The following is a 14,367-nucleotide window of genomic DNA, read 5'->3' on the forward strand; positions in this document are numbered from 1 at the left end:
AAAAATACGGTAGCAACATATTAGGTTTTATGGATTCAACTTTACATTAAAAACATTTCAACTGATAAAATGTTAATATACCAATCTATTGAAGTTCTCAAATAGTAATACACTGATAACCACCAAAAGCAGGCTCATCACAAACAGCTTTTCCGCAAGCTGAACAAGGAAATATTAATAAAATTAGTTGCACAATGTACTTCACACAAACACCATCATGGTAACACACATTATACTGAACTTTGACCCTGGACCACAAAACCAGTCTTAAGTAGCACAGGTATATTTGTAGCAATAGCCAAAAATACATTGTATGGGGCAAAATTATCGATTTTTCTTTTCCAAAAATCATTAAGATATTAAGTAAAGATCATGTTTCATGAAGATATTTTGTAAATTTCCTACCGTAAATATATCAAAACTTAATTTTTGATTAGTAATATGCATTACTAAGAACTTCATTTGGACAACTTTAAAAGCGATTTTCTCAGTATTTTGACGTTTTGCTCCCTCAGATTCCAGATTTTCAAATAGTTGTATCTCGGATCAAATATTGTCATATTCAAACCATACAAGAATGGAAAGCTTATTTATTCAGCTTTCAGATTATGTGTAAATCTTAATTTCGAAAAAATGTACCTTTTTGTTGTCCAAGTTCACAAATAATGCTATAAACATTCATTTAACAACATTAGATGTAACATACAACCCTAATAAACAAAACTGGTAAGAAAAAACTAAGAAGCATGGTTACTTCAACAAAAAAAATACATGAAATGTAACACAGGGAATTCTGGGAATGGCGAATTTGAAATACACGTATACATGTAATTAGTTGGTATCGGAGTTCCACATATGAATGGATTATATACTAATCACTACTGGAATATGTAGTTGTTTTAGCAGGATTCGTAGGATGGGTTGCTTACTAGAAATTTTAAGAAGTTAGTAAAAACAGTTAGTGTAGAGGAGTAGTGTTAAAATAGCTTGCCACATGCGGGCACTGCACTGACATGGTCAACATGAGCGTTTCCTCATTTTAGTACTAGCGCGTCCGCAGCAAACAGAGCTCTGGAGGAAATACCGTCTGTCAAAAGACACGACGCGACTTCATGACGGATCTATGCCAGGTACGTCCCATAATTCAACCGAATCTTCAGGTTACAGGGGATTTGACATGGAATAGGCTATTCTATATAAAGGCAGGGATATAAGAGAAAATAAAACGTGAACAAATGTCGCAGTGCATGATAGAAGTTACTAATACAAGGAAATGGACATTAATTTAATCGTTGCATCGTGGTCGTGACACTTTGTGGCTTCCTAGGTGCGAAGCTCAGAAACACTCGCAGTGGAATATTAAATAGACACGACGCGCGAGAAGGAGACACGAGCAAGTTTCCACACGCAGGTTTTGGGTCGTGTTCTGCACAGAGTCGACAGTTCGATCTGGTTATGTTTATTAAATTATTATGTGATTTCGTTTTATTGCATGTGGGATTTTCTATCGGCAGACCAAGGCAAAACGGAACCAAACGCAAAAACTGCCAGTTTAAACATTGACTTTTTCATTCACATTCGCTTTCAAGATTGGTCAATACTGGTTCAGTGTAAAAACCCTGTGCGAGTTTCAACAGCCACTGACTTTATGTTGTTTAAAATAAAATAACCAAGTAACACTGATTGTTTTATTAAGTAGTTATTACGTGGTTATCACCTGGTCAGCAAACCTCCCAGGCCCTGAGGGCAAACAGTTAGACCTGATTTGTCTTCTGGATTTAGGGTTGTTCGAAAAAAAAAACAAGAAATTCAAGATTTTTTTGGCCATATTTGGTTTACAGCCGAAAGCGCCATTGGAAAGGCGTTACTGATTAGGCTACATGTGAAATTTTCTGCTCACATTGTAAAATAAGTTGTCAGGTAACCTAATGTGATTCATTTGATAAATAATCGAATTAACTGGTTTTATTCAAGACAAAACTGTATTTTATCATTACTCAGCCTAGTTAATCCAGTAATATTGTGGGTAAATTAAAAGTTATATTAAGTAGAATTTGTATATATATATATATATATATATATATATATATATATATATATATATATATATATTAGATTTAAATATTAGGTTAAATGTGTGGTAGAAAAAATAGTGCCTTTTATTATTATTTTATATTTTTATTTATGTGCTAATTATTTTGGTCTTGTCTATTTTCAGATTTTTTTTTTCCTTTATTCACATGATTTTCTTTCCATTCTCGCTCTGGGACTTTGATCCTAATCAAGGATGTGTTCCTTATTTTGGGCGTTTTTTGATTGGAGATCTGATCTTACATTCAGCAGGCATGTTTCCAGGTTTTGGAATTGCTCTTTAAGTTCTTTCTTTGATCTTGTCTAGAAGGGAATGAAAGCAAGCTCGCGCTCAAATTTCAAAATTCACTCACTTTAACCCGCAGGCACAGTCACACATTTGACTCAGCTGAGTTTACAAAATAAAGTAGCTAACAAAGGGTGATAGAAGATAAGCTCTATCCTTATATAGTGTTTGTAGCTTTTCAGCTAAAATATTGCAAAATGCAGTCATGATGCAAAAATGACAACTAAACAGGCTGTCGAGCATAGTTGTACTGGATATGAATGTGTAATGTGACACAGCTGAGTGAGAGTTGCTCCAATGAAGCAAAAGGGGAGTTTTTTGTTTTGCAATGATGGCTATTGTTCTGCTCTTTGGCTTTTTTCCTGGTATGTTACTGTAGGAAGCTGAAGTGAGATGGGTGGGGTGATATTTTGGAAAAGGACTGTTGATCGATGTAGCCTTTCCATCTCTGTTCCTCAGTTGATGTACACTTCAAACAATGCAATTAACTTGTACTCGAAATAATTTGAATGTCCGGTATGCTCTGTAAACTTTACTTTGACATGTGCTGTTGTCTTTATCATCACAGAGCACTGCAGATGGATTCAAGAACACAAGATGTGTGTTGTGATTGCATGTGTGTGTGCCGTGTGTCTTCCAGATACAAATGTTTGATTGTATCTGTGTTATGTAAAATAACTTTTTTTTATGTAAGAAACTCCCTTGTTTTTTTTTTTGTTTTTTGTTTTTTGCTCTTTTGGCTTCTAAGCACTGAGCTCTGATTGGCTTTTGCAGACTCTGTTAGACTTTGATCAAACACTTGAAGGCAAGGCAAGGCAAGTTTATTTATATAGCACATTTCATACACAATGGTAATTCATTGAACTTGAAGTACTTCAAAGTCTGTAAAGGCAATTCAGAGAATACTGCTTATTTTTTCAAAATTTTAATAACTTAGTTTATTTGCTTGCCTTCATTATTATTTGAAATCATTCAAATTTGGCTGGGTGGTTGATAACACATTTATCTGTGGTGTGACAAACTCAGAACACACATAATATTGCTTTACACAGACTTTTACTACTTTTACTACCAAAGAAAATGTGTTTGGTTTGTTTCTGTGTCAGACTAACAGCCACAATGCTAGGCAGCTGCTTGCTAGATTGCTAGTGTGATTATATGGTTGCTAGGGTATTCTGGGTGGTTGCTAGGGTATTGCTAGGAAGGTCTAGATTGTTGCCATTGCTATTTCTAGGATGTTCTGGTTGTTTGGACATTGCTGGGTGGCTGCTAAGATTTTCTAGCCTGGAAAAATCCAGACCCTAATCTATTAAGATTAAGGGTCTGGGATCGAGCAATGAAAACTGCCTAACTCGAGGGGCGGCACCAAGCATGCATTTGAAACTCTCACTGCACACAATTGGATAGCGCCACGACCAATCACAACAATACACGCTTAGCTACCAGCAGAGCTCAATGATGTTTCATTAACAAAGTTCGGGAGAAGCGCGTCAGATACTAAGCGTAAACATCACAAGAGGAGCCCACTCAAGTCAATCAGCGCCATAGGTTTAAATACAGCTGACTCACCTCAATTCACTCGATGGTTTATCAGTAACCCTCCACCACCCCATCTCATCACTCCGAGTTCTCACTACTCCTATTGGGGGGGTACTCTGGGTTCGGGCCACTCCCGACCTCGGAGCCCTTCACCGGACAGCACGCCAAACATGCACTACTATTCTCCGGCAAATTATATGTAAGCGTGAACTTGTGAACTGATAGATTAAACTCTTGCCATATCCAGTCGGCAAAACAGCATAAACGTCCTTCTTGCAAAGGAACGATTCGAGTTTTCGGTTTTCTGTTCCTCTTTTATATGAAAAGCCAAGTCTAACTCATTCATTGTAGCGGCCAAAGCCGTTTCAAACAACTGGTTTTCATCTGTAGATCTCTTTCAAAGTTTACTACATGATTCGGACGTTGCAGCGCTGTCGTCATCAGTTTAGCTCGCCTCTGTCCCGCCTACATCAGATACACCGATTTGATTGGTTCCCACAACTGCTTACGAAATGCAGTAACCTGCATCATTGCTCGATGCCAGAGTGTCTTGCAGAGACAATTCAAATTGTGCTCTCGCGAGACCTCTGGATTTCCAGGGTAAAGATTTTCTGCTTGCTTCAATATTGCTAGGTGGTTGCTAAGGTCTTCTGGTTGCTAGGGTATTGCTAGGTGGTTGCTAAGATTTTCTGGTTGCTTGAATATTACTGGGTGGTGGCTAAGGTGTTTTACTTGCAAGGGCATTGCTAGTTGGTTGCTAGGATATTGCTGGGTGGTTGCTAGGATGTTCTGATTGCTTGAATATTGCTGGATGGTTGTTAAGGTGTTCTGGTTGCTAGGGCACTGCTAGGTGGTTCCTAGGACATTGCTGGGTAGTTGCTAGGATATTCTGGATGCTTGGGCATTGCTAGGTGGTTGCTAGGATGTTATGGTTGCTTTTGCTTTGTTGGGTGGTTGCTAGGATGTTGTGGTTGCTATGGCTTTGGTAGATGTTTGCAAGGGTGTTCTGGTTGCTAGCGCACTGCTAGGTGGTTGCTAGGGTGTTCTGGTTGCTAGGGCACTGCTAGGTGGTTCCTATGACATTGCTTGGTGGTTGCTAGGATATTCTGGATGCTTGGGCATTGATAGATGGTTGCTAGGGCATTGATAGGTGGCTGCTAGGGTGTTCTGGTTTCTAGGGCATTGCTAGGTGGTTGTTAGAATGATCTGTGTGGTTGCTTAGGCATTTTCTGGGTGGTTGCTAGGGCATTTCAAGATGTTGGCTAGATTGTTCCATGCTTGAGCATTGCTAGGTGGTTGCCAGAGTGTTCTGGGTGGTTTCTAAGGTGTTTATGTTGTTGCTAGGGTAATACTATCAGGTTGCTAGGGATATATTGTAGCTAGGTTTCCTATGTATTTGCAAGGACATTACATTATATGGTTGCAAAGGCATTGCTAGGACATTGCTATAGGGTGTTCTAGGTGGTTGCTATGGCATTGCTAGGGGGTTTCATTTATTGTCTGGAATTAATTTATCATTACTAGGGTCCTCTAAATGTTTGCTAGGGTATTCTGGGTGGTTGGTATGGCATTGTTAATGTTTTTATGTTTGTTGCATGGGCATTGCTATATGGTTGCTAAAATATGGATGGTTGCTAGGGAATTACTATTACATTTCTATATGGTTGTTAGGATACTCTGGTCGGTTGCTAGGGTGTTCATTGTTAAGATATTGCTATATGGTTGCTATAGTGTTGTGACGCGGCAGCAGAAGAATCGAGAGACATTGGATCCATATGCAACAGTTTATTATCAAAAGACAAATCAAACAGGCTTAGGTCAACAACGGCAAACTGGTGTGGTGAAGGAAAATCCAGAAGAGTAGTCAGAGTCCATGCAATGGGGTCGAGGCAGGCTGAGATCAACAACAGTAGTCCGTAGGGAAAGCGTGGGTCGATAAAGGGCAGGCAGAAAAGGTTCACACACAGTATATCCAGTCCGGTTGGCAGCAGTAAGACAGTCCAATGAATAACGCTCAGGATTGGGTACATAACCGACAAAACTTCGCAGTGAATGAGCTGGCGTGGCACGCTCTTATGGCCGCCATGAAGGAAGTGACCCGGGTGACCCGGAACTGGAAATGAGCGTTCCCAGGCACGGGATTGTGGGTAATGTAGTCAATATTCAGGTGAAGGTTCCCGCTGGCGCGGGATAGAGGGAGCCACAAAGACCGCGCTTGTGACAAGTGTTTTGCTTTGTAGCTAGGGTTTTTAAAAGTGATTCCTAGGGGATTCTTGGTTGTTGCTAGGACATTGCAGAGCCATAGAGAAACAGAGTTGCGACACTCCCATAGGCTTCCATAGGAACTGAGGAATGCGGAAGTAAAGCGTGTCATGGAGCGGCCAATAGTTCCAAACAACCAATGGCTCCTCCATAGAAGCCCATTCATTTCAGCTCTTCTCAAGCACTGTCGCCGGTAAATTGAAGAAATTACTGCATTTTTTTTTACATTTTAACGCATCAGTTGACTGGCCAGTATTGGTATTTTATAAAGCGTGTTGTAGTTAATGTTTATTGTTAAAAAATAAACAGTTATACTGTAAATGCAGTTAGATAACGTGAGAAACATACCAGATACACCATAACCAGATACTAATTGTCATATTTTTACGTTTTTAGTCTTTTTGCAATCTTTCTCTCACTGTAGGATATTGAATGAGTTTCAGTAAAGACTGCATTCAAGAAATACGATAAAAAAATGTATGCTGAATGCAATTTGTTGCCTTGTGTTTTTTTAAACACTATTTTCATCTATTTCTATTATGTCAAATGCTATTTTTGCTTGCCTTTTATAATATTCAGTTATGTTGTATATTTGAATATCATAAAATAACAGAAATAAATTACTTTTTTACTTATTTAACATTAAATCGTTATATCAAAACATATAAAAAAGAGAGTGTTTGATCATGTCCAAATACACATTCAAATGTATTTTACCTTAAATATCACACTAACTGTAAAATAAATACTATATTTAAAAATGTTATCTTTTAAATCGTCAGGATCATTATTGCACATATTATTTAGTACAAAAAAAAAAAAACTCCTCAAAATATTAACTAAATAGAACTGAACTATATATAACAATTATTTAATTGAATAAAAGTTACACTTAAGGTGTTTGGTCACATTTGACTGCCAAAAAGTATGAGAACATATTAATTATGTCTCTTTATCACTGCTCAGAATAAAATGCGATTGTAAAGCGTATTCAGAGAAGTTATCAATACACAATCAATGCACATTATCTGTTAATAATTACTCGAAATTGCTGCAAATATATTAAAACTGCTGTCTATCCTACTTAAACCCATTCAAACACATTGACAGCGCGGAGTTGTTTGGAACTATTGGGCGCTCCACGAACCACATGACCGCGCGGCGGCGAGATCAAAGCGTGTCGCAACTCTCTTTCTCTGTGGCTCTGGGACATTGCTACGTGGTTGCCAGGTTGTTGTGTGTGGTTTCTAGGCCATTGTTAGGGTTTTCTTGAATGTTGTTGCCAGGGCTTTGCTATATGGTTGCAAGGCATTTCTAGGGTTGTTGCTAGTGTGATCTGGGTGGCTGTCAAATGTGAAGTCTGCTTCTTCAGATCTAGAGTTTGTTTATTAAGATATAAGAAATAATAATAGGGATGCTGTTCTCAGCAGTCTGTGAGAAAGAGTCTACATGTGGACTTTTGTGTTTGAATTAGTGTTTGCTCACCTGCAGTCACAACAGATTTGTCCAGCTTGTATTCAAATCAGACAAACTGCCATTTGCAGTTGCTCTTTGTGCCATATTTTTCGGATTCACAGCACATTTTTATTATTTACATTGATTCCAATGCGATGTGAAATAATCCCCCTCCAGTATCACACCATTTCAGATTTATAACTCACATTTTCTCCTCTAAAATGGATAAATGATAGATGATATGGGTGGACAGGCAGACAGATAGCTATGCCAACACAAGACCTTGTTTGCCTCGCCACTTCATAAACAATCTTTATCCTCCCAACTCCTCTTCATTCATTTTCTCATTTCTTCCTCCTCTGATGACAAACTGTGCTAGCCATTGAAAACTAATTACACCACAACTCAGTGTGGGGGAATGGGCTCATTATTTAAGAATGCATTAATATAATCCTAGAAGGGTCACTGAGGACTAGGCTAGTCTCTCACACTGTGTTCATGCTCTGTATTGTACATTGTGACCTAATGGTATGTTCATACTTGGCTGAAGTTTAAAGGACCGCCTTGTTTACTTCTGTTCAAATTGCTAGAGCATTTAGTGCGACATTCTTTCTCATGTATGTACTTTTGGCATATCAGATGGATTTGGATTCCAGATGTTTTCCCTTTGGGGACTCGTAAATGGTTTCCAGATATCTCTCCTTTTCTGTTCCCAGCTAGTTTGGTTGTGCTGTCAGAGCAGCTTTTGAGTCATGAAATGCTTACTTAATGCCAAATGATTGTGCAAGTGTAGTTAGAAGCTGAAAGAAAAGTTTTCTCCATGTTTTGTTCAACAGAAGTAGACCACTTACTGCCCTACCATCCTGTGTTTTTTTAGGTGTGGACCTAATGCTAACCCCAGTATGAGCACTATACAGTAGTCCATAGCTTTCCTTCGGACATTGACAGACAAAGGACACTGAAGAGAGAGACAGCAGCATGGCTGTCTTCAAGCTGGATAATGTTGAAGACCTTTATGAGATTGGAAATGTTTTGGGAAGGTAAAGAAATTGTAAATCCTTTTTTGGAACTTACATAGTTGAATAACAACCTAGTTGCTATACTAACTCTTATCTTCGTTCATTCTCTGTCGTCATCCTAGTGGTCACTTCGGGCAAGTGCGGGAGGTGCGGGAAAGGGCCAATGGCGCCCTGTGGGCTGGGAAGTTCCTGAAGCTGAAGAAAGGTGCAGGAAGCAGGCTGGGCCTGGAGAGGAAGAGTGTGGAGAGGGAGGTGGAGATCCTACAGAGCCTTCAGCATCAAAACATCATGGCTCTCAAAGATGTTTTTGAAAGCAGGGCAGAGGTGGTCCTCATCATTGAGCTGTGAGTATGTGTTTGTTTTGAAAAAATATGGAGGAAACAAACTAGAATTAAGGGAGTGTTCAATATAGGAGGGATGATTATTGGAGTCTTAGCTTTTTTTCATGTAAATTTAGCACATTTTACTTCCAAATTCACATTGCAGTAATGCAAAATACTCTACAAAATCAGCATAAGTTTATTTACAGCTGCATATTTAATGAAAGATTAAGATAAGATTTTTTCTTTGTTCTCTGATCTATGGTTCATTGTTCTTTCTTGTCGATCTTATCTTTTTTTCATATAGCATAAAGGGTGGTGAGCTCTTTGATTTCATCGCTGAGAAAGAAAACCTCACAGAGACAGAAGCCATTGAGTTCATGAAGCAGATTCTGGAAGGTGTCAGCTACATGCACCAGAAAAACGTTGGCCATTTTGACCTGAAGGTAGGAAGGAAGTCCATCTTTATGCAAGCCTCCATCTAAATAAGTCAGAAAAGTGAAACAATCCACCGCATGAACAGTTTCAAATGACCGTCGAAAGTTAATTTTAACTCAGTGTAGCGAACATGTCACTTCCTATAAAGATTTCAACAGGGTAATGAGGAAATAGACTATATACCTTTCTCACCCAAACTGTCACCTCTGACCAAAATGAATTTGACACTTCGAACACAACAATATTTACTGAGATAAAAAGACAAATATTTTGACTGTGTTCACATAGATTATATATTTAAATATCTTCTCAAACCTTACTGAGCTTCTGGAAGAAACCAGCATTTTACTGACCTAAAAACCTGCGTATAAAACAAGAAGTTAGATTCATTTCAATACTTACGTTTAAACCATGTACAACCTATAAACATATCATTTACAATAAACATCAATAAAGTTTTGTTGTGTATAAGGCAAAAGACGTGCTTATCTTCTTGTTTTTTAGCCGGAAAATATCATGCTGTCGGACAAACACGCTCCCAATCCAGACATCAAGATCATTGATTTCGGCATGGCTCATCGCTTCATTCAAGGAGAAGAGTATAAGAGTTTAGGTGGAACCCCACAGTATATTGGTGAGTGGTTCAGTCTGTGTGGTTTTGAGTTCAAGTAAATGTGTTCATTTAAAGGCCATAAACCTATGCAGATATGCAAATACAGACCTGAATGCATGTCCAAAACCACAAGCATGAGATACACACCACCACTGAGGTCGAAATTCAAGAAGATAAAAAGTTTTTTATTCTCAACTAAGACTACATTTGTTCCAAAATACAGTAAAACTGTATTATTGCGAAATATTATTTCAATTTAAAGTAACCATTTTCTATTTAAATATATTTTAAAATGTAACTTATTCCTGTGACGGCAAAGCTGAATTGACACTAATCATCTTTAGTGTCACATGATGCTTCAGAGAAATTTTGTATGTTATTTGCTGCCCAAGAAACGTTTTAATCAATTTAATACATTCTTACTGAATAAAAGTAATAATTTATTTAAAAATATCAAATCTTATCAAACCTGATGGTATTGTATACTTTAAGGTTTAGTTGAAAAAATAAAAATGTACTGATAATTTACTCACCCTTATGTTATCCAAGACATTCCAGGAATTTTCTCCATATAGTGGACTTCAATGAGAATCAGCAGGTTGGAGGTCCAAATTGTTTAAATGCAGCTTCAAAGGGATCTACACAATCCCAGCCGAGGAATAAGGGTCTTATTCAGCGAAGCAGTTAAAAAAAACATTTATAAACTTTTTAACCACAAATGCTTTTCTTGCACTAGTGCGACCCCTCGCATTATGTAATCATGCATGCATGGCATAGGCAAAAGTACAGACAAAGTGTTTACTAGGGTTGCCCCCTAATAGTCGACTAAACATCAGTCGACGAGAAGAGGCTTGGCCGACCAAAATTCGTTTAGTCGCAAAAAAAAATTATGTAGTATGTATGTAGTAGCAACTTTACTTGGCGGCTCAATCTAATGTTAACCTAGAAAAATGTGCGCTATTCAAGTGTATGTGTGTAGTATGGAAGCTGAACAGTAGCGCGCTTACTGCATGACAGATGGAGGTGCCGGTGTGGTCACTTGCTCGTAAAATACTCTGTAATTTTTGGTAATACAAATGAAAGTAATACATCTTTTGAGTCTAATTCTCAACATTTATTTGTGTGCACTCACATTAACAACAAAACATTGTCCTTTTGTAAAATAATTCAAGCAAACAGTATGCACTTTCTGTCATCTCGGTCTCTGAGCTTGAGCGTGAAACTTCGAAACTCCATGTATACTTGCCTTACAGACATGAAAAATATATCTATAGAGAGTGAAGTGTCTATTTTGAATGAACCAATATAAATGGAAAACAAATATTATCAGATTATGTAATCTGTATGAAACATGCATACAGGCGCATCCAGTACTGCGGAGATGACGAGTCAGTGTCACCGCCTTAATCTCTTAAACCGAAAACAAAGAAAGTGCTAGTTTATCAATAAATGATTAAAGCTTTAATGCAGTCTCCTTGCTGTTTTTCCGTGAGACATTCATGATCATTATATCTGCTGGTGCACTGTGGCAAGCTTTATGCGTGCGCTGGAGTGCTAAAATCGTATTATTATGATTTATATGGTTTATTAATAAATGTACGACACATGCTTAAAATGAAGGGCTACTAGTTGACCAGAAAAATCTTTAGTCAAAGGCAGCCCTAGTGTTTACAAAGTGAAAGTGCAAAGAAAGTCCAATGCCCTTTACAAAAAAAAAGATAAAACTACAATTTTGATGATTTTGAAGTTGGGTGAGAAACGAGATTTTTGCCCTATCCTACCTTTTTGAACCGAAATAGTGCAAGACAAGACATTGGTTAAAAAGTATGTAAATTGTAATTTTTTAGGAAATTATCGTTTTGCTAGATAATACTCTTTTTCCACGACTGGGATTGTGTAGAGCCATTTGAAGTTGATTTATTCGGACCTTCAACCCATTTAAAGCCACTATATGGAGAAAAATCCTGGAATGTTTTCCTTAAAAACCTTTCTTTTCAACTAAAGAAAGAAAGATATGAGGGTGAGTAAATTACCAGAATTTTCCTAGTCTGGAAGTGAACTAATCTTTGAATGTTCATATGTGGTGGAAACAAACCTCCGTACTCAAGAGCGCGATAGAGTTACCTTCAATAAATGTGTCAACAGATGAGTGTGTGCTTTTATATTTACTTACTGATAATAATAGTGCCTGCATTTGCATACCTGTGTAAAATATTTTTAACAAGTGTGTGCGCATGTTGAGTTTACATCCGCTCAAGTGTGTGTTTGAAACTACACCTGCTTCTGTTTTTGAATGTGTTATGTTCCTGCTTTTAGCAATATGCTCAATTTTTATTTCTAGCCGTCTCCATGGAGACTAACTTCAGATGAAATGGCAGAGCTGTGTAAGTTCAGCTGAAAATTGAGTGGACAGGAACAGAAATAACTATTGTGAGCTCACATATGTGATGTCACTGCTGATGTACCGCAGAAAATGTCCTTGAGTCATTTAACAGCTCATCAATTCCTTTAACCCAAAGGAAACGTACTGAAATGTGACACACACAGACTATCTGCTTGGCCTGATACACTTATCGGTGCTCTTTAAAATACTGACCTTGACAGAATGCAGATGCACATATTTTGTTTGTGTGGCCTGAAAATGTGTACTTCACTAGACTAGAGACCGATATTATTTTTTACAACTAGTACCAATTGGGATATGTTTTAATACTGAAATGCAAACAAAATTAAAAGTAAATGTCCATAGAAAACTGTGAATGTACTGGACAAAGCAAGTATCATTTCTACAAGAGACTAGGCAGAAGTAGTATGCTACTTGATATTAACCAGACCCCTTTGTTCAAAGTGACTAGCACTTTACTTATCATAAGGACGTCCTTTGTGAACAACTAGAGGTTGAGTGTTTTTCTAAGGACATATGGTGATAGCCTGAATTGGGATTTCAGTAACTCTCCAGTTTCTGAGTCAGCCCTGCGTATGGCTGAACCTGTTTTAGCTGCCGAAATCCTCAATAATTAAACACATTTTCATTTGATAGATGAGCAGGTTTGTCCACTTTAAAGGGATAGTTAACCAATAAAATACAATTTTCTCATCATTTACTCACCCTTATATTGTTCCAAACCTTTTGTGCCCAGAAGTCATGAGGATGAATAAGTTATGAAAGCATTTGTGTGTTTTTCTTTTTGGTTAAACTGATTCTTTGTGTAATTCTCTGTTAGTCAGCTGCTTTAAACCACCACCAACAACAACTACAAACAATCCTGCTGAGTTTGTATCAAATTAAAGTGAGGCTTTGTTTGTATGAAACTCAGTGGGGAACAGAGCACAATCTGCTGTGGTTCATGTGAGGACGTGAACATGTGCTGCTGGTCTCAACGAATGCACATAATGGTGTAATTTTGTCACTTTGACTCAAATATCCCCAGCCAAAAGTTTTTGAAATGTTTGATTAATGCAGGATGTTGGTGAAACGGAAAAAATGCTGGTTTTATGAGAGCAAACAAAGAGTTGGAGAGTCTATTTCTTTTCTGACTTTAAGCTTTTGTTTTTTTCCATCTGTTTCAGCCCCTGAGATTATCAACTATGAGCCTCTCGGTACAGCAGCTGATATGTGGTAAGTCTTACCTGGTTAAATTAGCAACACAGACACTCATGCATACATGGAAATATAGTGTTAAAGTGCATAAGGGAGTTTGCAGGCATGCTCAGACTTGATTCGTCTTCCTCCGGCATCCCCAGGTGCTTGTTAAAGTGTGTGCATGTGTCTCAGCGTGTAAATGTATTTGTACTTCACAATATGCAACTGAATAAGGATGGCATGTGCGAAACAATGTCAGAAGGCAAACTATTTTGACAAAACGCAGCAGCTATCTTCGGCTGCATCAAAGACAGTGACTCATGTCTTGTTAGCATAATGTTAGCATAACACTTGTTCGGTTTACATTTCATTCATTCTTGAAGCCCATCTGGTACATACATGTGTGTGTGTATATATATAAATATATATATATGTGACCCTGGACCACAAAACCAGTCATAAGGTTAAATTTGACAAAACTGAGATGTATACATCATATGAAAGCTCAATAAATAAGCTTTCTATTGATGTATGGTTTGTTAGGATAGGACAATATTTGACTGAGATACATCTATTTGAAATCTGGAATCTGAGGATGCAAAAATCACCTTTAAAGTTGTCCAAATTAGGTTCTTAACAATGCATATTACAAATCAAAAATTACATTTTGATATGTTTACAGTAGGAATTTTACAAAAAATCTTCATGGAACATGAACTTTACTTAATTTCTTAATGATTTTTGGCATAAAAGAAAAATCA

The 14,367-nt window shown here is 37.6% G+C and overlaps 1 protein-coding gene across 1 annotated transcript in view; it reads left to right on the plus strand.

The window, feature by feature from the left end:
• The first annotated feature begins 1,003 nt into the window (after positions 1 to 1,003).
• LOC141289894 (death-associated protein kinase 2) overlaps positions 1,004 to 14,367 on the plus strand; it is a 23,728-nt gene continuing 10,364 nt past the window's right edge. Inside the window, exons 1-6 of the mRNA XM_073822093.1 lie at positions 1,004 to 1,130; positions 8,511 to 8,673; positions 8,775 to 8,996; positions 9,280 to 9,418; positions 9,915 to 10,044; positions 13,594 to 13,642. Coding sequence (XP_073678194.1) covers positions 8,612 to 8,673; positions 8,775 to 8,996; positions 9,280 to 9,418; positions 9,915 to 10,044; positions 13,594 to 13,642 — 602 coding nt within the window. The 5' untranslated portion in view covers positions 1,004 to 1,130; positions 8,511 to 8,611. The remainder of the gene's footprint in view (positions 1,131 to 8,510; positions 8,674 to 8,774; positions 8,997 to 9,279; positions 9,419 to 9,914; positions 10,045 to 13,593; positions 13,643 to 14,367) is intronic.

Source organism: Garra rufa, chromosome 17 (genome assembly GCF_049309525.1).
Source record: "Garra rufa chromosome 17, GarRuf1.0, whole genome shotgun sequence".
Lineage (NCBI taxonomy): Eukaryota > Metazoa > Chordata > Actinopteri > Cypriniformes > Cyprinidae > Garra > Garra rufa.